Source organism: Manis javanica, chromosome 17, assembly GCF_040802235.1.
Source record: "Manis javanica isolate MJ-LG chromosome 17, MJ_LKY, whole genome shotgun sequence".
NCBI classification, from domain to species: Eukaryota; Metazoa; Chordata; class Mammalia; order Pholidota; family Manidae; genus Manis; species Manis javanica.
Window position 1 is genome coordinate 9113748 of NC_133172.1, and position 23775 is coordinate 9137522.

Sequence of the window (23775 nt, forward strand, 5' to 3'; positions counted from 1 at the left end):
AGCATCTGCTCAATTCATGTCTCTGTGTCACATTTTGGAAATTGTCAAAATATTTCAAACCTCTTCATTGTATTTGTTATGGTAATCTGTGGTAAGTGATTATGACTTGCTGAAAGGTCAGGTGATGGTTAGCATTTTTGAGCAATGAAGTATTTTTAAGGTACACATTCTTTTTAAGAGATAATGCTATAGCACTTAGTAGACTACAGTCAGTATACAGTATACCATAAACTTAATTTTTATGTGCACTGGGACTAGCTTTATTATGACAGTTGCTTTACTGCCAGTGGTCTGGAACGGAGGGAACCTGCAATACCTCTGAGGTATGCCTGTATTGCTTAGGGTGAGGCAAAAGTAGGTAGTGCTTTTTTAAGAGGAGTCAATTTCAAGAAAAGTGTTAAAATACTACAGGTGTTAAGTAGAATTGTGAAGCTGGGACTGAAGTTTGGATAATAAAATCAGAGCGGCTATGGGTGCAATAGGAAGGAGGTGGGGGGCGACAGGCAGCCCCTGACTGGTTCGAAAACCACTCAAGAATGCAACTCATCAGATAAGTCATTCAGATATTTTTGAGCGCTTAACACGTACCCAGGCCTAGTAAGAGGAAGAGGCTGTGGGGGTTAGAAACAGACCTGTCTCTCTTCCCCCCACCTACTACCCTCAGCCTGCCTAGCGCTGTTCCCCAGGCCAGGAATTAAAAACGGGTCCCCAGGACCTGTTCGGGCCTATCAGTAAGCACTCAAGGTTGGAGTAAGGTGGTCTGGCGCTTGGGTCTCTTTCCCTACAACTCAATTCGTCTTCTCTGGTCGCCATTCCCTCCCCAAAATTTGGGACAGGAAAGGGTGAGAATACCCTCTACCCTGTTCTCCGAAAACACTGAAAGGGGCCCCAGAAATTGAAGGTGGGAGGACAGACGGAATCGGGAAGGCCTCCCCCAACCTCCTAAACAGCGGAAGTGCGTCAGTTTGTTCTCCCCGCAGAGCATTTTGGGAACTGTAGTGAAATTGCGGGGCTGAGAAACTGGACCGCGTAACCCTTTGGAAACCAGAGCGCGACGGCAAGACTGCAACAGAGCTGGGATACGCTCAGCTATTCGCGTTAGCAGATGAGGCAACTGGCGGGAGGCCTTCAGTCCTCCTCTGTCTCCGGCTGTTGCCGGCCCCAGTTAAAGGCTGATAACCAGGAGTTGGGGTTAAACCAAGTGCCAAATGGCCAACTCCCCTCCACCAAATTGCCAGCTCTCAGCCCCCGGAGCTGCTTCCTTCCTAACTAGTCATTGGCCCACTTTCGATGGGCGAGGAACCGAGCTTCGGAGTGGGCAATAATTTGCCTAAAGCAACGTGTATGCACAGCAAGTCGGAGCAGAAACAGGACGCGCGAAATCTTGTCCGCTCCCTAAAATTTCTGAATTCATGGTAGCTCTCACAGTTCGTAACACTTCTCCGCCTCCATCCCATGTGACTGAGCTCTCCGAAGCCCACTGAACTGCTTGCCCGGCAGCGAAGAGCGGTAACAGTTGCTAGCGCCACAGCCTGCCGTCCCCTTTAAGAAGGGACCCCGACGGGACTACATTTCCCAGAAGGCTTTGCCTGCGCGTTATGTAACTTTCCCTGCGAAGCGGCCTCTGGGGCAGAAGGAGGTGGAGGCGTCGGCCGTTGCAGCGGCGGCGGCGGCGGCGGCGGCGGCGGCGGGAGCGGCGGGACCCCGAGGCGGCGCGCCCGCGGCCCTTCACGGGGCGCGAGCTGTGTGCGCCTCGGCCCGGAGCCCCGACCGGGCGGGGTCGCCGACGTGACTCTGCCTGCCTTTCCAAGTAGGCGGGAGCGAGGAAAAAGGCTTAGGGCCCAGGGGGCGGGGAAGGGGGGCCGGACCTGGATCCGCGGGGAGGCCGCGCCGGAGGCCCAACCGTGGCTCGCGCGGTCCCGGGGATACGAATCGACCGTCGGCTTCGCGAATCGAACGTCTGCGGCGGTTGGAATTCGGGGGCCCGGCGGCGCGCTCGCGGGGACCATGGCGTCGGTGCAGGCGTCCCGCCGCCAGTGGTGTTACCTGTGCGACCTGCCCAAGATGCCGTGGGCCATGGTGTGGGACTTCAGTGAGGCCGTGTGCCGCGGCTGTGTGAACTTCGAGGGCGCGGATCGCATTGAGCTGCTCATCGACGCCGCCCGCCAGCTTAAGCGCAGCCACGTGCTCCCTGAGGGCCGCTCGCCTGGGCCCCCGGCCCTCAAGCACCCGGCCACTAAGGACCTGGCGGTGGCCGCCACACAGGGGCCTCAGTTGCCGCCTCCGCAGGCCCAGCCACAGCCGTCGGGGACAGGCGGCGGCGTCTCGGCCCAGGACCGCTATGACAGGGCCACATCGTCGGGCCGCCTCCCCCTGCCTTCACCCGCTCTGGAATACACCCTGGGGTCGCGGTTAGCCAATGGGCTGGGCCGCGAGGAGGTCGTGGCAGAGGGGGCGCGGAGGGCCCTGCTTGGCTCCATGCCCGGCTTGATGCCCCCTGGGCTGCTGGCAGCTGCAGTGTCTGGCCTGGGAAGCCGAGGCCTGACGCTGGCACCCGGCTTGAGTCCTGTCCGTCCAGCCTTCGGCTCCGATTTCGAGAAGGAGAAGCAGCAGAGGAATGCGGACTGTCTGGCAGAACTGAACGAGGCCATGCGGGGCCGGGCAGAGGAGTGGCATGGGCGCCCCAAAGCTGTGCGGGAACAGCTTTTGGCGTTGTCTGCTTGTGCTCCTTTCAACGTCCGTTTCAAAAAGGATCACGGTTTGGTGGGACGGGTGTTCGCCTTCGATGCCACTGCCCGCCCGCCAGGCTATGAGTTTGAGCTGAAGCTTTTCACCGAATACCCCTGTGGTTCTGGCAACGTGTATGCAGGAGTCCTGGCCGTGGCTCGCCAGATGTTTCATGATGCTCTTCGGGAGCCGGGCAAGGCACTGGCCTCATCAGGCTTCAAGTACCTCGAATATGAACGCCGACACGGCTCAGGGGAATGGCGCCAGCTGGGGGAGCTGCTAACAGATGGTGTCCGCAGCTTCCGCGAACCAGCTCCGGCCGAGGCCCTGCCCCAGCAGTACCCAGAACCGGCCCCTGCTGCTCTATGTGGCCCACCCCCTCGAGCCCCATCCCGGAACCTGGCGCCCACACCCCGCCGTCGCAAGGCATCCCCTGAGCCTGAGGGTGAGGGGGCTGGGAAGATGACCACCGAAGAACAGCAGCAGCGGCACTGGGTAGCACCAGGTGGCCCATACTCTGCTGACACCCCTGGTGTGCCCTCACCCATTGCTGCCCTGAAGAATGTGGCTGAGGCCCTGGGCCACTCCCCCAAGGACCCTGGTGGGGGTGGGGGCCCTGTGCGTGCTGGGGGTGCCAGCCCTGCAGCCTCCTCCACAGCCCAGCCGCCAGTCCAGCATCGTCTAGTGGCCCGCAACGGTGAGGCAGAAGTCAGCCCCACAGCGGGGGCGGAAGCTGTTAGCGTGGGTGGTGGCAGCACCGGGGCGACCCCCGGAGCCCCCCTGTGCTGTACCCTATGCCGGGAGCGGCTGGAAGACACCCACTTCGTCCAGTGCCCCTCTGTGCCCGGACACAAGTTCTGCTTTCCCTGCTCCCGGGAATTCATCAAGGCACAGGGCCCGGCTGGCGAGGTGTACTGCCCCAGTGGAGACAAGTGCCCGCTGGTGGGCTCCTCTGTCCCCTGGGCCTTCATGCAGGGCGAGATCGCCACCATCCTTGCTGGAGATATCAAGGTTAAGAAGGAACGAGACCCCTAGGTTACCACTGCCACTAGTCTGCTATCCCCCACCCCCTTGCCACCCACCGCTGCTGCGGATAAGTTATTCCCTCCCCCACCCAGCCCAGTGCCACCCGTTCCTGTGTACATACCCCCCCCTTCTTCCCAGATGGGTTCCCTGGGGTAGATGCATTGAGGGTGGGGGGAGAACGCTTGTGGCTTCTGTCCGAGGGGGTATTTGGGGGTCCCTTGGCCCCTCCAGTTTTCCTCTGCTCTCCTTGGCTTGGCTTTGCTGCTGCTTGTAGCTGGAGGAGAGATGCCCCCCTCCTCCTTGAGAAGGAGCCTCCTGAAATCTCACTCTGATAAATGAAGCAAAAGCATTTTATTGTTCCCCATCTCACCCCCCCATCCCCACCCGACCCTTTTCCTTTTCCTCCTTCAATAAACCGAAAGATGGTTTTTTTTTTCTTCTTTCTTTCTTGGTCCCTTAGTTATGTGAGATGCTGCGCCCCCTTTGGGATCGAACTGATCCTGCAGGGGAGAGAACGCTTTGTTGTAGCCTCCAGGTGGCGCCCTTCCCTTAGGCGGACTGTTGGCTGGTTTTACAAATGCTGGCCATTGAGCGAAAGGTCTATTCATCAGCCCGTTTTCCAGGTGACAAAACTGAGGCTCAGAGAAGGGCTGGTTCTTGGGTGGGAGACACAGCCAAGCTCGGGAATTAGGTTCTTCTGTTTCATCCCGTGTACCTAGAATGTGGAGGACTCCTGAACACAGGAGGGGAGGGGAAAGGGGCAACAGGAGGCTGCCTAGAAGGTTCTTTCTGGGCAAGGAGAGAATTAGGTTAGATTGCTAGAGGGACTGCCCAAGGAAAGAAAGTTTACCTCCACGGGGTACAGTAATGGAGTTCTTGGAAATCAGAATGCTTCTCACCACTGGTGGTGCCATAAACTGCGTTCCTCGTGCCCATCTTGGGAAACCAGCCTAAATGGCAGCCACCCTAAAACGCTGTGACTGGCGGAGTAAAAGGTACTCCCCCCGCGGCCTCCTGTGATGTGCGCGGCCTTGTCCCGCACCTGTCCAGGTGAGCTGATGATTAACCAGGACTTCCTGTTCGCTGGCGTCATAACGCAGAGCTTTAGTGTGCTGTGGCAAAGCAGGGGTTAAGGGGAGGGGGCCGCCCCAAGAGCCCAGCGCCTCCCCCTCAACCGTGAAGCGGAGATTCCAGGAAGGGGGAATGCCGGGCACAGAGGGCAGCAGATGGACGGAGAAGTGGGGGGGTGATAATGTGCGCCGCCACTGCACAGCAGTCATACAACTTGGGCTCAAGGTTGCCCCAGATCACAGAATCCAGGTTACCTCACCTAAATCTGGGAAGACCCTAACGTTCTGATACATCCTGTGGTTACCCAGGTGTTTCACCCACACATCTTGCAGCTCTCCCAACCCCAAATATTAGGGGCCCTGGGGCTTTGTCCTCCACATCTGAAGGATCCTCAGTTCTTAAACCCCCAGTTCTTGGACTGAGGGGTCCCAGCACCCCCTCTCCCCTCGCCAACAGGTCTCAGGTGTTCTGTTACCCCTGGCACTGCCAGCCTGAGCTCTGGGCAGGGCTGGGAAAGCCACCCCTGATTAAATACACCAGGCGATAAGCCTGAGGCAAGGGAGACGCCGGATGGAGTCCCATACCTGGGCACCTCTCCCGGGCAATCTTGTGGCCTACCCTGACCCAGCTCTGCAGACCCAAGTACTGGGTACCCTCCTCCCCCATCCTCAGGGCTAGAGGCCTGCAAACACCAGGGCCCCCCACTGGGGGCTAAAAAGCTGGAAGGACACCTGGTCCTTTAAGAACAGCTGGTGGGTGGGTGGGGGGCAGGGGAGTCACCCCCAGCCTGGCTGGTGTGTATTCTAGATAGAGGTTGGGTTAACCATTAACACAGTAGACGGCCTGACCTGTGTGGGTGTGGGGGGCTGGATCAGTCCCCCTTCCCCCAGCACTAGGGTGGGGCCAGAGTGAAGGGGTTCTGGGTTTATTTGGGGATCAGTGAGTAGGTGAAGAGACTTTGAGAAAAGAGAGACAGAAGTGCAGAGAGAGAGGCCAGGGGAAGATGGGAGATGAGAGGTGGAGAGGGAGATGTAAAGAGAGACCAGCTCACTGGGAAAGAAGACAGACCCAGAGATGAGAGAGATTGAGAGGCCCTCTGAGTTGGGAGAGATGAAGCATAAACAGTGAGAGGCAGACAGACGTTCAGAATAGAGAATTAATTGGAGAAGAATCCAGGTAGGTTAAGAGGACTGAGAGGCCAACTGAGAGACTCAGTAGAGACATAGAAGAAAGAGGGCAGAGAGCCCGAGGTTCAGAGAAAGGAATAAAGAGATGAGAGAGAGAAACACTGAAAGCAGAGAAAGGTATAGGTCTGAACTAGAGAGTTCAGACATCCTCAGACTCAGAAGTTCTATGAGATGGAGTGAGACTGAAAAATAGCAAGGTTGCATTTACCTTGGTCATTTGGTCCCACAGGAAGGCCTGGCTCACTCCTACTCATCCTCCAGGTCTCAGCTCAGCTGACACCTCCTCCAGGAAGCCCTCTTTGACCCTCAGATTGCATCAGGTGCCATTTCTGGGCTCTCACAGACACTGTATTCCCTTATCTCAGCCCTACACATTCTTGATCATCATTGTCTAGGAACTAGACTGTCAGCCCCATAAGGGCAGGCTGGGGCTGTGTGTGTCTCAGTCATGACAGTGTCCTCAGCATTACTCAGCACAGGGCTAGTTTAAAGAATGGATAAATTAATGGGCTCCTTTCCCTCAACTAATCTTTGTTCAGCATTCTCTGTGTGACAAGCACTGTGGAGATGCTTGGGAACAGAATGCAGCCCCTACTTTCAAGGGGCTGACATTTGGGTGGGATATGGAGATGGAACCATCAAATGTGACAGCCATAGAGCAGTAAGTCCTAAGAAGAAAAAAATATGCCAGGAAAAGAGAATAGAGAATGATGGAGATTGCTATCCTAAAGAGGGAAGTAGGGAAGGGCTCACTGAGGAGATAATAGAACTGAAGGGAGGGAGGGAGCAAGGGAGCCTGGGGAAATCTGGGAACAGCATGTGCAAAGGCTCTGAGGTGGGAGCTTGTTTGGCATGTTACAAACGCAGCCAGGTGGCCAGTGCAGCTATGGGAAGAGGGAGAGTCGTAAGAATGAGGTCATCAGAATGGCAGGGGAGCATCAGGAGCCTTGTGGGCCATGGTAAGGACTTTGGGTTTTGTTTTAATGAGAACAGGTTGAGGGTTTCAGGCACTGACTGAAAGGATGGAGCAAATGAGACAGAAATGGCAAAGAATCAGGTAGGATGGACAGCACCTCATTCATCTGTGCACTCAGGATTCATCAGAGGACTTCGTACATATGCCCCAAGATGGTAGGCGCACCAGTGAATGAGACCCAACTGACAGAGAAAAAGTCAGGATGACATTAGATGGGTGGACAGTCCCCCGACAGAGAAGCCGGGTAAGGATCCGAGGACACCCAGGGACAGCAGACATAGACAGACAGACAGACAGACAGACAGACAACAGCCCAGCTGAGAAGTCCCATTCCTTCCAGAGAGCTCCCCACCCAGAAAGCTTCCCTGGAGCTGGAAAAACCCCCAGACCCTCCTGCCCGCCTCGCCCATGGTATGCCCACTCACACCTCAGGCAGAGGAAGCTGGCAGGCCCCACAGGAACCTTTCTGTGCTGGGGGGGTTGAGGGGTGGCGGCGGGCGGGCAGCAGGGACCAAGGGAGAGGAGTGGCGGGCAGGCAGGCAGCGGGCAGCAGCTACACAAAGGTCCCAGTGTCTACCCCTCCTGTCCCTGGGTACAGATATAAATAATATGTACATATCCCTTTATATATATACCAGCAGGCTGGGGATGGGAGGCTGGGGGCCACAGACTTCCCTAAGGGCCTGGGCAGGGCAGAGGTATGCTCTGTGGGGGCTGGGGGCTCGGAGGTAGCGGCCAGGACTGAGAGGCTTGGGCTGAGTGGGACACGGTGACAGAAGGAGGAAGAGACACTTAGGAGGTGCAAAAGAGAGACAGATTGGCAAGGAGATGCCCAGTTAGTAACCTAGCAGAAGAGAGGAAAAGCTGACTTAACTGGAGACATCAGGGAAACAGAGAAATCACACTTCACTGAGACAAGACAGAAAAGGTCAGAAGTAGAGGGACAGTGGAAGTGAAGACAAGGGTCATTTCAGAGAAAAGAAGAGACACAGAAGAACCCAGGTAAGAGGAAGCAGGGACAAAGAATCAGAGAGGCCAGCAGACACCCAGAGAACAGAGGGAAAGAAGCAGACAGGGCTGGGCCGGCGCTGGAGACTCAAGGAGGCTGGTGACCATGGATGAGAGAGGGTCAGGGCACATCTCCAGTTTGGGGGCACTGCCTGCGGGGCCCTGGTCCAGCCCAGTTCAGGGCAAGCGGAGGGCCAGGGAGTGGAGGTGAGGGAGGTGGCCCTTGGGTTCCGGATCTTGATGTTTACCTGTGGCAGGCATTGCAAACAGGCGCCCAGCCTGTCCCATGGCAGGCGAGGGTGGGATGGGCTGGGCCGCAGCCCTGGCACCAGAGGGCCCGACACGCCCACCTGTGGCCTGGGTGGTGAGTAACACTCACGGTGACACCTGGGTAGATGGTGACACATACAGGGACAGACACAGTGACACACAGGGACAGATATAGGCAGACCCAGAGTGATAGAGACATAAATAGACCCACAGAACCAGTAACAGACACACTGCAACAAACGGTGACACACACACACAGTGATGGACATCTGGACACAATCACAGACAAACGTGTTGGTCAGCGTGGAGACACAATGATTAAACATAGTGACAGAGGACACGGTGACAGACACATAGAAGACACAGAATGGCGACACACATGCATACACACAGTGATGCCAACCCAGTGACAAACACTGAAGCACGGACATACAGGCACATACAACGCACACTAACACACTGACCAGAGACACACCACGGAGTAACAAGTAAGCCTGCAGACACAGTACTGACACACTGACACCGAGAGAGATGTATGACATCCAGCAACGCACACAGTGACACGGACGTGCACACATACATGCGTAAGCCTCCCAGACTGCTAGGTTCTGGGCGTGCCCCTCCTCCTCCTGTGGCAGAGGGTCAGGGCAGGCACGGGACCCTAGGACCCCTGCGTGCGGCTGCCCTGCCCTGTTCTAGAACAGCATGGCAGTGAAGGGCACTGACTGGGCTAGACTGCCTGGGTTTGAATCCTAGCTCCCCCACTTACTATCTGTGTGACCTTGTGCAAGTCATTGTACCACTTCATGCCTCAGTTTCACCAATAATAAAATAGGAGGTAGAAAGGGTTGGGTCAGTCTATTAAATGCTCACACAATGCTGGACACAATAAGCCCTAGTAGCTGTCACTATTATTATCATGAGTCTTTTCATCATTATTATTTCATGCCTTGGGATCCCAGTGGCCCTCTGCCCACAGCTGGGACCCTGTCCTGGCCCTGTTTCCCTATCCATGGCTGCCTCCTTTGGACCATGTCACTTCAGGGGACCACAGGCCGGGTGCAGGCCATCTGTCACAGCCCAGGCTTCCCTGTGTCCTCCTGGCTGTCCCTCCATCCTGATGCCTGGCGTCCTCATGTCTGTCCATGCATCCCATGTCTGACCATGGTACTTTTCCATGCTGGACGTCAGCCGGCTGTCCCTGGGGTGGGGGTCACACCTGCCCACGCCAGCCTAGCCAGTGGCCACCAGACGCCCTGACGGATGGCCCCACCCTCCCCCCAGGACCCTACAACAACACCCGCCCCTACGGCCACCTGAGGTCCCTTCTGGGGCGGCCTGAGGCCCGAGCCTGGGGACAGGAAGCCCCAGGCCTGGCCGCCCTGAAAGCCTCTTTCAGCCTGGGCCTCCTCCCGCCGCCACCGACTCCTCCTGCGGAATAATATTTGGGCTGTTGGCCGGGGGGTGGGGGCCAGATCCGGAGGCCGCCTGGGAGAAGCCAGAAACCACAGAGCTTCCTGCCTCGGGCCGGCAGACTCTGGGAGAGACCCCTGGGCCCAAGGGAGGGGGGCGGGCACCCGGGGAGACTGAGGGCCTTTCTCTCTGCCCCAGTTGTTTTTTCCAGGAACCAGGAGGAATTCCCCGGCCTGCCCAGGACAGCGAGGCTGGTGGCTGACCTGGAGCCAGCATGGCAGGGGGCGGGGGTGACACGCAGCCCGCTGGGCGGGCACAGTGACAGAAATAGAGGGCCTGGCCTGCGAGGTGGCAGGTAGGGGCGGAAACTCAGGGCGCTGGGAGAGGGAGGCCAGGGAAGGAGGAGCAAGACCAGAGAGCAGAAGGAGTCGGGGAGGCCAACCTCAGGAGAGCGAGGGAAGGAGGGACAGAGCCAGAGGCCCAGAGAGAGGGAGGGACGTAGTCAAGTCAGAGGAGGCAGGAGGGAGAAAGCGTGAGGCAGACCACAGGAGAGGATGAGCCAACATTTTCAAAAAAGCCAAGAGACAGAGATGAAGGCCCAGAGAGACAGTTAGGGACAGAGTGACACACACAGGGATGACACTAAGAGATAAAAGAGAAAGATGGACACGCAGAAACTGGGAGAGACATCACACATACACACACACACACACACACACATTACACACGGGGAAACAGCCTTTGGTCTTTGAATGAGCCAACTGAATGGTGGCTAAGGAACCAGTGGTCGAGTGAGACAAACACAAAATAAGGAAAAGACAAAAATCAGACCGGTGCGGCCCACCTGCTCCATCCTGGCTGAATATGGTTGGCCCTGTCCCTTCTCCATCTGGGCCTCAGTTTCCACTCTGTGAAATGAGAGGCATGGAGTATACAGTTGTGTTCCCCAGAGAGACAGGCCCTCCCAACAGCTGAGCAACAGGCACCAGACTCAGAGCCCAGGGAGACACAGGGAGGACCAGAGACACCCACACGCCAACCCCAGAGGAGCGCAGCAGCCAAAGGAGAACTCAGCCCCCTCCCCACATACCTGCCTTCAAAAGTGACAGCCACATGCCAGGGCCGGCAGACCCTCCACACAAGAGTGACAGGCAATATATGCAAACCCAGGCAGGCTTTCTTTTAAATATACAGATGCTGATTCTCAGAGGTACACATGAAACACACCACAGGCTGATCTGTACCAATGGAGTCAAACACAGCCTCTCTTGAGGCAGCGGGGACGCAGACAAACTGACATAGAGACACACACCCAACAGTGTGAGACCCAGAGGGACCCAGGGATAGGTGTACAACCCCCGCCCAAAACCATAAACACACACATGCAAGAGTCTGATATCCTGAGACACCCCAGGAAGCATACACCCGAAGTACGGACAGACATACAGACCCACACAATTGAGGGATACAAATAGGTAACATCCTGTAGCAGACCACAGGGACCTCAGTGGGCACAGTGATGCCCTATGACCCACAGAGGCACAGACACACAGATAAACTCCAACACACGCTGTCTCCTTCAACGTCTGTCCTTTCTCCTCCTCCCCAGCTTAACAAAAAATTGAGCAGCTCCCAGGCTCCCTGAACCTCAGAGCTAGCGATGTGTGTCTGGGGAGTGGGGGTGGGGAGGTGGCCTTGGTCACCACAAAGCCACCTCCCCCTGCTGCCCTGGCCCCACTGCTGCGGGGGCTGCTATCTGTGAGTAAACTGTCCTTGGGGTCAGGGACAGCAAAGAGCCAAAGGTCAGGTTGATGCCTACCCCATCCCCTCCCCCAGAGGCAGCCGGCTTTTGGGGGCAGGAAGAAGACAGAGGAACAACAATTCTGGTGGTGAAGCCCCACAGCGCCCACCCACCAAGGAAAAGAGACATTTGGTAAGAGGCAGAAATGGTGCCTTTAATGGTCAAAGACAGCCAGTATCCCACTTCCCAGGCAAGAGCCAGACTTCAGTAGAAATTCCCCTCCCCCTAACCAGTCCTTTCTGGTTTCTCCTGATCCAGAGGGGGAATGGCTCCAGAGAAACCAAGGAGTATTCTCATCTCCACCCCTCACTCAACTCCCACCAAAGAGACAGTGAAGAATGGCCAACATGGGCTGCGGTGGCCATCACGGTGCACCATGGTACACTGGTTAGGTTGACCCGCCAAGGTGGTGGCCACCGTAACCCCCAACAGGTCAAGACAGATGTTATGCAGTTTGGTGGCCAACTTGGCATCTACTACCCCAAGAAGTCCACCAAAAAGGAAGTGATCACAGCATCCGACGTGCCAAAGAAGATGTAACTGAAATGGCATCACCATCGTGCCCAAAGGGCCAACCAAGATGTCATCCCAGATGACAGCCATCAGAGCACCCAACGGGTCACCGATACCATCAATCAACACGGCGGTGTTCACGGTACCCAATGGGCCCACCAGGGCGTCAACAGCAGTCTTCACGGTACCCAGAGGATGGACACGATGCCCGCAGAGATGGCAGTCACCACAGTAATAGACCAACCAAGATGTTAACTGATGGGACAAGCAAAGTGTCACCAGGAGGATCAAGCCCCGAGAGCCTGATGTCGTGAGCTCCAGCCATACTCCAGCCACCATGATCCCATCCCCCTGCTAGGAGGCGTTAAGCAGAGAGCGGGAATAGAGGCTCTGGTAGTAGACCCCAGGCTCGCCACCTTCTGCCCCGTAGCCCCCAAACCCCATGTCCAGTTTGGGAGGTGCCGGTGTCTGTTCCGACATCAGGTTGTTGATGGAGAAAGGGTGGTTGAAGTTATAGGGAGCATCCAACTTCAGCTCCCCTGGGAGCTCCAGGCCCGTGAAGTAGGGTGTGGAGGAAGGGGGTGAGCCACAGTCTAGAGCCCCCGCATCTTCCCCACCCTGGGCCTCAGACTCGGGGGGTGGAGGCTGGGGCTGGGGCGGCGAGGTGACTGTGGCGGAAGAGCCGGTGGTCGAGGTGGCTGCACTGTTCCTGGGGGTGGAGGTCCCACCGCCCGCTTTCTTCACCTTCTCCTCCAGCTTGAAGCGCTTCTGGCGGCGCAGGTAGCAGCCGTTCTCGAACATGTTCCCTGAGCTGGGGTGCAGGGCCCAGTAGGAGCCCTTGCCCGGCTTGTCTGGGGAGCGGGCCACCTTGACAAAGCAGTCGTTGAAAGACAGCGAGTGGCGGATGGAGTTCTGCCAGCGCTGCTGGTTCTCCCGGTAGTAGGGGAAAAGGTCCATGATCCACTGGTAGATCTCACTCAGGGTCAGCATCTTGCCGGGCGCCTGCTGGATGGCCATGGTGATGAGCGAGATGTAGGAATACGGCGGCTTGGCGTGTGCCAGGGGCCGTCGGTACCCTTTTGGCATCTCCTTCCCAGGTACCAGCCCCGGCCCCGGGCCCCCATACCCTGAGCTGCTGCCCCCACCGCTGCTGGCACCCAGGCCCGGGAAGGTGGGCCCCAGGGGTGCAGTGGGGGCAGGGGGAGCCAGGGGTCCTGAGGGGAGTGGGGAGGCAGGGAGCCCCCCTGGGGGGTAGGGAGAGCTCAGAGGGTTGAGGGTCATGTAGGAGTTGAGGGGGGCCATGGTGGGCACTGGGGTCACTGGAGAGTAGACCTGCAGGGAGAGAAAGATGGGGGGGATCAGTAAATCTTCACTCTGCTTGTTGGCAAGGGTCGCTGGACGGCACTGTGCATCCATCTGTCCGCTTGCCTCTTCATGTCCCTTCCATCTTGACCTCTGTCTTGGAGAGCTGTCTCTCGGAGTCCCTCTCTCCTCCGCTGCCACATGCGCAACCCCACCCCAGACTCCCATATACTGGAGCTCACGCTTCACATGGTTTTCAAAGGGTGGTCCCGGACAGCCCGTGGAGCCTCCGAGACACTTTTACAAAGTGTCCATTAAATCAAAACTATTTCCATACAGTTCTAAGGTATTATTAGCCTCTTTTCCCTCTCTTTCATGAGCGTACAGCAGAGTTTTCCAGAAGCCGTATGACATGTTAACATTGCAACACACCGAATACAGAAGCAGCTATGAGAATCCAGCTGTCTCTTACTGAACCAGACACCAAAGAGATTTGCAAAAATGGAACGGAGCCTCTCCCCTCGCTGTTTTGAAATACAGTTATTTTAATAAAAATACATGATTTATACTAACAAACCGTTGCCATGTTTAAATTTGTTTTGATTCGAATGTGATGACTATTGATAGACATGACCCACATCAACAAAAACTAGGGTCCTCAGTTATTTTTACATGTGTAAAGAGGTCCTGAGACCACTGATTTATGTACTAATCTAATCTCTACGTGTATTCTCTATCAGTCATTTGGGTTATAAAATGGCAGTTTTTATACGACAAAAACATTGCAGTATCAGAAATCATGTATCAACCTTGTATCATTTATTTACTATATGTCATCAAATCTAAGACATAAAACTACAGTGTAATTTTAGGTATCAATAAGAACAGGAAACAAACACTGTCAATTTATAATCCCTCGATGCCCAGTTGACTGTAAAACCCATTCTATTTTCAGAAATGTTCAAGTGGGGAAAAGAACGTGCATCTTAGCTCAATGAAATATGGTAGACATTACTACGTCTCCTTAACCCTTTATATATTTTTTCATTCAATGAACAAATATTTATTGGCCACCTACTCTGTACCAGGCACTGCTCCAAGCACTTCACAGGAAAGGTCTTTAATTATTAGGGTCTCGTTATGGAGGAAAAGCTATTGTGATGCCCACTGTACATCTGAGTAAGCTAAGGCCCAGAGAAGTTGTCCAAGCTCACACAGCAAGGAAGGGGCAGAACTGGGATTCTGACTCCAGGGAGACCGGCTCCAGACTGTTTCGGATCATGCTGTAAAAGCAGTGACCAAGACAGACTGAAATGCTTGCCATCATGGAGCTGACAGTCTAGCAAGAAGAAAACAAGATAAACAAACAAATCTTGAAGCCTGGTGAATGGTGATTTCTCCCTTTCTGCATATACTTACCCCTCCCACCCACTGTGTTCCATCCTTTCTCCCTCAACCCTCCATCTGCCCTTATTTGCCCCACTCCCTTCCCTAGCTGGGGTCTCATGGCACTGGTGTGCTGCTAGAGCTCCGGCGAGAGCTGTGAGTCAGTGGGTCCCCTCTTGTCCCCTGTCACTGGAAGGGTTCCAAGGTCCAGAGAGAAAAGTGAATCACCAGGGTCACTCAGGGCATGAGGGACAGGTGGCAACTAACCCTATTCTGAATTCCAGCAGAACAACTCTCCACTCTCTCTGCTCCATCTGTCCAGGCGGCTCTGCTCTCCCAGGTCCCTGATCTCCCCACTGGCTCTGCAGGTCACCCTCCACCTCTTGTCCTGTCTCACTACCTCTGTACCCACTCCTTGTCCCCACGTCTCCCTCCTGCAATGTCTCCCTTTCTCCTCTTCTCTCTTTCCCGCATCCACTGAGCCCTCTCTGTTTCTACCAGCCCCATCTCTTTCACTTTTCCTCTCCACACTCCCTCGGTCTCCTCTGCGTCTTGCACCTCCTTCTCCTGGTCGCCCTCCTCTCTCCCCACCCCTTCCTGGGCACTATCCCTCTCTCTGTCTCTCTATCCCCTTTTCCTCCCCCACCTCTCTCCCTGTCTCTGTCTCCCTTCCTCAGCATCACTATCTCCCCAGAAGTCTCACATGGACCCTGGAGCCACAGCTACTCCCCTCTCCCATGCAATGGTCTCCTTCCGGGTTGCTGGTTCTGCCCCCCAACCCAGAATAAGGGAAGAGAGTCCTTCAGAGATGAGAAGAGAAAGTGATGGACTAGAGGGTTCCAGAGTTCCCACATCCCTCAGCACCCCCCTAACCCAGTCAGGCTCTCTTTTATCACAGAGGAAGGCAGACTAGGACTCCAGGGTCCTCCTTTTCTGGCTCCCCACCCACCCGGAAGTCCTCCTTGAGGTCTGACCTCAAGTGCTCCAGCTGCCCTAATCCACCCTAGGCTTTCCCACGCCCCGGGGCTGGGATGAACCCCCAGTGTCCGGGACTGAGCCGGATCTCCCCTGCCAGGGCGGGGCTGAGATTGGGGGGAAGCCCTCAGGGGACCTGCACCCCCACCCCAGGAGACTGGAATTTCTCCCCTTTCATTTCCTTATTGTCTCTGGAGAAGGGTGGAAGGGTGTGACAGGGAGCAGGGGCAGGCAGTATGAAGCTAGAAGCCTAGTTTCCAGTCCCAGTCCCAGCCCTGAACACCCAGAAAGGCTCAGATTTTCCATCTCTAAAAATGGGGGAGCAGTTGGTCCAGCTGATCTTTGAGAACCACAGGCCAATGGGGACAGCCCAGGGTGATAACTTCCCAATTTCCTTCCAGCCAGGGAGCCAGCCTGGGGGTGTCAATCACCCCAGCAGGAGGGGGCTAGGGGCAGGAAGCAGTTGGGGGACCCTCACAGTTCTCAGTTGGCTGAGTGAGTACAGATGTTTCTCTCCCCATTGTTCTGACCTAAGGGGAGGAGGTGGCTCCGCTGATGGGAAGACTGGGGAGACTCTCAGGCAGTATTTTCATCTTATGCCCCCTTTATGTTGACTCTCAAAATTTGCTCCCAAATTCTGATAATTCTCATCTTCTCTAGACTGCTTCTCGATTTCTGACATGATGTCCACATAAATTGTCCCCTAAACTTCAGACTGTGCCCCAAATACTTCTCCATCCTAGACATCCACAATTTACTTCTTAAGATCTGTCTCCCAACACTAAGGCGTAGTCTCCTTAAATCATGTTCCCTGGCTCTGAACTCTCTGGAAGCTCAACTAGGATACCCTGTCCTGGGAGCCTCCACCCTCCAACCTGGTCTCTGCCTTCCCCCACCATACAACTGACATCTCCAGCCATTTCACCTCCACCTTTCAACACTCCCCATCCCTTCTCTGGTGAGCCTACCCCACCTCACGGGCACTTCACAATTCCACAGTCCCAGGACTGGCCCCTCCTGGGCACCCTTCCAAGCCCTGCGGGCCTGGGGATCCAGGAGTCCCACCCTATAACTTCCAATCCTAGATCCAGGACTCAGACACGCTGGGGCTTCTGTAACTCCCAGATCCGGTCTCTTAAGAGAACTCGGCCATTCCAGCCCCACACCCCCATCTGAAGCCCACAGTCCCCTTCCAGGTTAGGAACCCAAGCGTCCAGACCTCCATAACCTTCTGACAGGGATCCAGCTCCCCACTCCACCATAGAGAGAGCAAACTAAGAAGGAGCTCTTGCAGCAAGAGGAATGACAGTAAGACTTGGGGAAGGACTTTCTGTCTGCTGGGGTGAGGATACACCCCGCCCCCTACTCCCAGGCAACCTAGTCAGAGATGGGGCTGGTGAGGACATTAGCAATTACTGGAGAGTGCGGGAAGCGAGGGGGAGGGAGACCCAAAATCTGAAACTTCCCAGTCTTCAACAAGGAGTATCCCTGCTGAGGGTCTCTAATAACAATTAAACCACTGAAGTTCAGTTGAGAGGGGTGAGGGTCATGAATAGGGATGGGGTGGTGGAAGAAGACTGACCCCTCTCCTGCCAAGGCTCTTGCCCACTCCTCCAGCTTTCAACTCTGACCCCATGTGGACCACCATCTATCTGAGCCCCAACTCTAACCCACCTTTTATTTCAGAGTTCCCAAACCAAGCTTCACCTCTGCGCACCTCCATCTATCTCTGAGCACCAATCCCTATTTCTGACTTTATCTTAGATCACCACGGGGCTCCTTATCCATGAACTCCAATTCTGGTTTCTACCCAAGAACCCCCATCTTTAACACTATGTTCTAACCTTGAGCGCTCATTTAAGACTTTCCTTAATGGTGACCTCCCTTCTCCCATCTTAGTTCATGTCTTTTCCCCCAGTTTTGAACCCCATTCCCTAATCCCCCATCTCTGTCCCCTATCCCGGAGCTAAGTCCTATCTTTGGTTTATTAATTTAAATCTTTCGGATTTTCGGTCCCCAACATAGCCCTCAAGTTTAACTATGACCTGACCCTTGCCTGAATTTTCATGATTCCCGTTTAAGCCGACGAGCTTTCCTAAACCGAGCTCCGATGCCTTGCCCCCGTCGCTGCCTCCTACACCTGGTCTCGGTGTGTCTAGTCACCCGCTCCTCAACTCTAGTTGGGAACCCCATTTGATCCCATACCCCTATCCTTGTCCCAATTCAAGCCCGCAACCTGATTCCCACTTCCCGCTCCGCCATCCCCGAGGACACACCTCGCCCGCCTCCGGGTAGTAGCTCCACTCGGCCAGGTCATGGGCCTCCATCTTCACCGAGCCCAGCATCCCCCGGGCCTGCGCCCCCACCCGCTACCGCTCCGACCCGGGGGGAACCGAGGGCTTCGAATTTCTCAGCCGGCACGTTCCGAGGTCCGACCGGGGCCGTCCCGTCCGACCGCCCGGGGTCCCAGCCTTGCCGGGCGCCGCGGGAGGCGGCTGCGCTTTATAGCAGGGACACCCCCCCACCCCGCCCTCCCGCCTCTGCCCGCCCCAGGCTCCCCTCCCGCCTCCCCTCCCGCTCGGACTGGGGCGCCCCCTGCGGGATTGCGAGGAGATAGACCTCAGGCGCCGAGAGCCGCAGCCCGGGGACGCCAGAGCGGGAGGCGGCTGAAGAGTGAGGGAGCTATGGGTGGGTGGCGCTGCTTATACTAAGGGCCCGTAAGGCATAATTCTGGGACCTTTTCACCCAGGGGGCTTCATCATCTACACAGGAGAAGGCGAATAGGCAGAGCAGAGACCAGCATGACCGCTGCGCGAGCAAGACTCAAAGAGATCGTGGACTCCATAGGTCAGAATATGCCACTCCGAACGGCAAGAGGCCCTGTAAATCACATTCCCGTTGGACGGACTGGAAGACTGAAGCTTCCGACAGCTGGAAATGCTCCAGGCCGAGTAAATGGCTAGGACCAAAGATGGAGGGGATCGGGGCCTCTGATCAGTCCCCAGTGGGCAACGGACCACCTTCGAGACCTAGGAGCTCCGCCGCCCGGGTTTCCCACTTTCTCTGACACGAGCCGTCCAGGGACCCCGAGCCACCGTGAACTCCATTTCCCAGAACTCTCTCTCTCTTGCCGCCCTGTGCCTCAGCTAAGGGACTACATTCTCCAAAAGGCATGGCGCTCAAAGGCCGGAAATGCGAGGCCGCCCCGGCGCCGTCTTGCGGAGGGCTGAGGGCCGCTCTCGTTGGAGGACGTGGGGAAGAGGTCGGGCCGACGTGTGGACTCCATTTCCCGGAGACCCAGCGTGCGCGGTGCATGCGCAGTGTCACAGCAGCGCACGGAAGATGGCGGCGGCGTCCGCGCAGAGGCACTGCTGAGGGGGCGCGAGGGGGACGGAGGCCGGCGCCGCGGTGAGCGGGGAGGGCGTGGGGGCCTGGAGATGAAGGGAGGAGGGACCTTGAACGGCAGAGGCTTTGGCAGGGAAGTGGGGGCGCTGCAAGGAGAGGAGAGCAGAGATGCTCGGGACTCTAGCTTCTTCCCCAGCTCAGGACGCTCCCGTGTCTCCCTAGTGCTCTCAGGGCAAAGTTCCAACGTGGACCCCAAGGCGCGTCCTCGCCGCGGGCCTTGGCTCGGCCTCTGCTCGTCCCCCGTTTAGCACAGCTACACTGGCCTTTCAGTTCCTCAAATTCGCCACGCGCCTTCCCGCCTCGGGATTTTTGCACACGCCGCCCCTTATCCCCGCAACATCCTTTTACCCATTATGCCTGGCTACCTCCCATTCATCTTGCGGCTGGGCGCCAACGTCACTTCCTCTGCGAAGTCCTCCTCTCCCGCCCTCTGACCCGACGTCCTCCTGTTAAATGCTCTCATAGGCTCCTATGCCTTTCCGTATGTCACGTGGTCTAATTTGTTATTGGACTTGTTGGCTGATTGATTATGTTTGTGGCCACGAGCTCCTAGGCGGCCGGGGCTGGGTGTGTGCTGGTCACCGCATGTTCCCGGTACAGCGCCGGTCACATTAAAGACGCCCGGTTAATGTTCGGAGAGTGAATGAGAAGTAACCCCTAGGCCCACTCTGTGTCTATGAGGCGTGTCATCTGACTCCCCAGTTAGAGTGGGGCAGTGGTACTACCAAAGGAGTACAGCGGGTGGGAAGGGGGAACGGTCGTTGGTAGTAGCAAAAGCTACAAACACCCGAAAAGTTCTTTAATAGGGGGACTGGCAGAAAAAAACTGTTAACATCCCCATGATCAAATTCTATACAGCTGTAAAAAGGAAAGAGGAAGTGGTGGGGAGAATGGGAAAATCTCTATGCACTGATGAAGCGAGTGGGCCTCAGCATATATTAAGTGAAAACAAAATGGAAGACCGTGTTTATTACACGCTCCCTTCTTTACAAAAGAAAGGGAAATATGTATACATGTTAAACAAAAGGATAAACCAGGAAGTGGAAGAGGACGTTCACAGGGTAAGAAAATGTTGGTGGATCTCAACATATCATCATGTAAAGAGTGGAAAATTCGCCATGAAAAGGTTAATTATGTTATGGGGACAGCAGTATGCTGGTTGTGGGGTGGCCACATCCCTAGGCTTGCCTTAACAGACTTGGGGGGGGGAAACAATTCCTTTCTTTACCTCCTTGGTCATTACATTTCCTCATCTGTAACATGGAGCTGGAAAATAGTTTCTACCTCAAAGAGTTGGTGTTGTGAGATTTCGTGAATATGTGTATTAGAGTGGTGGCCAGCATGTATTACATGTTCGATAAATACAAGCCCTTATTTCTCAAGCATTCTAGAGCTGAAGAGCTGGGATACTAAGTCCAGTGATTGGGGAATCCCTTTGGCATTCACTCAGCAGGTATTTACTGAGCAATTATTAGATGATAATAATTGATTATTATAATTTAGATGATAATGTTCCGTGCTGGGAAAGTGAACACACACACATACACACAAATGCCTGCCGCCCTGGAACTTAATCATACATAGTGTGTTAATGATAATATATGCCATGAAGTAAAATAAAGCAACACTAGATGAGGAGGGAGGCTGTTGTATAATTCATTCAGCAGACACTACTGCGCAGAGTATATTAAGTTCAGTTTAAAAAAAAAAATTGCATCTTCTTTAGCCTCCTCAAATTACTGAGTTTATACAGTATCCTTCAGACATTTACCTGTGCACATAAAAGTAGTAGCTATACGTTTACTATGTGTACTCATTCAGCTACTCAAAATAGTCCTGGGAGGTAAACGACATTACCATCCCTGTTTTTTACAGGAGGAAACTGAGACCCAGTGTGTTTCTTACCTCAGGTCATTCAGTATATACATACACAAACTTGGCAAAAGTGGATTGAACTGCATCGATTTCATAGGGAGACTGGCAGAAAAAAACTGGTTAACATCCACATGATAAAATTCTATACAGCTGTTAAAAGGAAAGAGGAAGTGTGTGTGGGGGGGAACAGGCTGTTAGGGATATCTTTTTATAATGATAATGCATTTGAGATCCACCAAATATATATATATGTATATTGTTTCGTCCCTCTTCTGCTTTTTCAGTTTTTTTTAAGCTTATCTTCATATCTCCATTTCTTTTGTAAGAGACTCAGTAAACATTGTCTTCCACTTTGTTCAGTTTCACCTAATACATGCTGGAGCCCACTGTTTATCAATGTATAGAGATTTTCCTCATTACTTTTTCCCCCTCCCTTATTCTTTTTTACAGTTGCATAATATTTTATAGATACCCCAAAGTCTCCCCTCCCTCATTCCCTTTTAAAAAATAATTCCATAGTATTAAAGAAAATGGCCGAAACATAATTTACTTAATGAGGCCTTTTCTGATGTAGTGAGTCCACACTGTGTGGAGGACTCTATGACTGGTGTTCCTCAGAGGTGTGTTTTAGGAAGCTGGCTATGGTGTCTGGTCCCTAGTGCAGCCCAGATGGAGATGGGAGACACTAAGACCAGCAAGGTGGCTGCTGTGTATTCATTTGTTCAGTCATTCAGCAGGTGTTTGTGGTCAGCCCACTACGTCTAAGGTACTGGAGGTGAGGCTTGGTATTACACGAGGTACTGCCTCTGACCTGGGAGACGTATCTTCCCCAAATTACAACTTCCATGTACAGACACAGTCTGAGACAGGCCCTGGAGGAGGGAGAGGGTTCAGAAGACCCAACAGACACAGGACCGGCGGGAGGAGAGGGTTGAGCCCTTTGTGGATGGTGGGATGAAGGTCCAGCCCCTCCACAGGCACTCAGCGCCTCATCAGCCCTCCTCTTCTCCAGGGAGAACTGGCCAGCAGCCATGGCAGGCAGTGGTGGGGACAGCGTCACTCGCCGGAGCGTGGCGTCCCAGTTTTTCACACAGGAGGAGGGGCTCGGCATCGATGGCATGACCACCTCAGAGAGAGTGAGCATGGAGAGAAGGGCTTGGAGTGGGAGGCACAGCCCTGCCTTCGGGCAGCCCACGCCCAGGGAGTGCCGAAGGGGCTGGGCCGGCGAGGCTGGCGCCTCACCTGCCTCTCCCCCTCCTTCCAGGTGGTGGATCTCCTGAATCAGGCAGCACTGATCACCAACGACTCAAAGATCACAGTGCTCAAACAGGTCAGGGGCTGGGCGAAGTGGGATGGGGGAGGGAGGATGGGAACCTGTGATAAAAGAAGACACGTACTAACAGTAGAGCCCACTTTTCAGCACTTGGGCTATTCCTGCTGTCATCTCAGTGCTGGGCGGGCATTCTCTCTTTTAATTCCCACAGAAGCTCTGTGAGGCAGGTAACTTCATCCTGATTTTACATAGAAAGAAGCAGAGGCTCAGAACTTAAATCATAAGCCCAAGGTCATGCTGCAAGGAGCTGGCTGAGTGAGGAGTTGGGTCCCATCTCCTAATTCTGTGCTCTTAATCTCTGTATTCCCTCTCTGCCAGGGTCCCATCTGGTGGGGAAGGCATGCAGGTTGCAGGGCAGAACCCATGTCAGCAGGGTCCGGATGGAGGAGCCCAGAGTGGGCTCCTGACCCAGCCTAGGGATGGAGAGTCAGGGAGGGCTTTCTGGAAGAGGGGACATCTGAGCTGAGGCCTGGAGGATAAGGAGACAAGCAGGCCAAGTAAGAGAGGGAGAACACAGGGCACAACTGCTGTGCAAAGGCAGAAGAGGACATGGGGGCGCTGAATGTGGCTCAGAATAGGAGGCAGGTGGAGTTCTGTGGTGGGGGGGTCAGGTTCCTGGGTGAGAACCCCATTTCTGCTACTTGCTCAGTGTGTGGCCTTGGTTAGCCAGCTCTGCCTCAGTAGGAGCCAGGCCCTATGCCAGAACTGGGCTTATCTGAGACTGTCTGTGGGAAGGGCTTCTGCCAAAGCTTGGCAGGTCCAAGGGCCCCAGGAAATAGGTTCTCCCTGTCATCAAACACCTGCTGCATTGTGGCCTTGTGGTTGGGGTTGCAGGAGAGGGGGTAACTGATGGACGAGCCTCAGGAAGGTAGGGGTCCTGCAGCACTTCCCTCTTCCCTTCAACCCCTTTGTGTATCGTGTACCACTATCAACCAGGACCCGTACCTTGTAGGATCTTACCGAAGCCTCACAGCCCTGTGAGCTGGTGTTTAAGATCCTCGTCTTACAGAAAAGCGAACTGAGGCTCAGGGCAAGGCACTTGCCCAGACTGCGATAGGGAGTGGCAGAGCCAGGACCTGTGCTGAGGTCATCTGCCGCCTACCCCCATGCTGTCTCCCCCCACATGCTCCCATCTGCCTGATTGGACTCTGGTTTTATATGTGTGTTCCTCCTCCCCATGCCCAATCTCCTTCCAGGTCCAGGAACTGATCATCAACAAAGATCCCACACTCCTGGACAACTTCCTGGATGTGAGTGACCGACAGGAGAGAAAGGGGGTGGGTATAGGGGCAGGGTACGGATCCTGGTGCAACCCTGACCCGCCTTCTTGCTGATATTGGCAGGAGATCATCGCTTTCCAAGCAGACAAGTCCATTGAAGTGCGCAAATTTGTCATCGGCTTCATCGAGGAGGCATGGTAGGGGGAGAGGCAGGAAGCCCTGGCAGCACCCCCGGTGGAGTCGCCGCTTCAGCTCCCACCCTGGCCCTGCCCTGAGAGTCCTGCCCT

At 55.0% G+C, this 23775-nt stretch overlaps 3 protein-coding genes across 6 annotated transcripts in view; 2 read left to right on the forward strand and 1 right to left on the reverse strand.

The window, feature by feature from the left end:
* Positions 1 to 1636: 1636 nt before the first annotated feature.
* On the forward strand, positions 1637 to 4181 carry IRF2BP1 (interferon regulatory factor 2 binding protein 1). The gene has a single exon (XM_017652084.3). The coding sequence runs from the start codon at positions 2008 to 2010 to the stop codon at positions 3760 to 3762; it is 1755 nt and encodes a 584-aa protein (XP_017507573.1). The 5' UTR covers positions 1637 to 2007; the 3' UTR covers positions 3763 to 4181.
* Positions 4182 to 11466: 7285 nt separating this feature from the next.
* FOXA3 (forkhead box A3) lies at positions 11467 to 18154 on the reverse strand. Its single transcript, XM_017652081.3, has 2 exons — positions 17932 to 18154; positions 11467 to 13324 (listed from the first exon to the last, which is right to left on the reverse strand). The coding sequence occupies exons 1-2, from the start codon at positions 17998 to 18000 to the stop codon at positions 12347 to 12349; spliced, it is 1047 nt and encodes a 348-aa protein (XP_017507570.1). The 5' UTR covers positions 18001 to 18154; the 3' UTR covers positions 11467 to 12346.
* Positions 18155 to 18905: 751 nt separating this feature from the next.
* Positions 18906 to 23775, forward strand: part of SYMPK (symplekin scaffold protein) — a 37017-nt gene continuing 32147 nt past the window's right edge. For 3 of the 4 annotated variants that reach the window (XM_037005429.2, XM_037005431.2, XM_037005430.2), the window contains exons 1-5: positions 18906 to 19063; positions 21948 to 22071; positions 22200 to 22265; positions 23465 to 23518; positions 23612 to 23685. In XM_037005429.2, the coding sequence (XP_036861324.1) occupies positions 18969 to 19063; positions 21948 to 22071; positions 22200 to 22265; positions 23465 to 23518; positions 23612 to 23685 (413 nt within the window). In that variant the 5' untranslated portion in view covers positions 18906 to 18968. The remainder of the gene's footprint in view (positions 19064 to 21947; positions 22072 to 22199; positions 22266 to 23464; positions 23519 to 23611; positions 23686 to 23775) is intronic. The other variant, XM_073226797.1, reaches the window with a different exon arrangement.

What these genes read in the sequence shown, in the direction of transcription:
- FOXA3 (XM_017652081.3), bottom strand. Translation starts at nt 18,000, where the DNA reads ATGCTGGGCTCGGTGAAGATGGAGGCCCATGACCTGGCCGAGTGGAGC. An exon ending in ACTACCCGGAGGCGGGCGAG is followed by an intron (nt 13,325 to 17,931) that starts GTGTGTCCTCGG and finishes CTCTCCCTGCAG; the next exon opens with GTCTACTCTCCAGTGACCCC.
- IRF2BP1 (XM_017652084.3), top strand. Translation starts at nt 2,008, where the DNA reads ATGGCGTCGGTGCAGGCGTCCCGCCGCCAGTGGTGTTACCTGTGCGAC.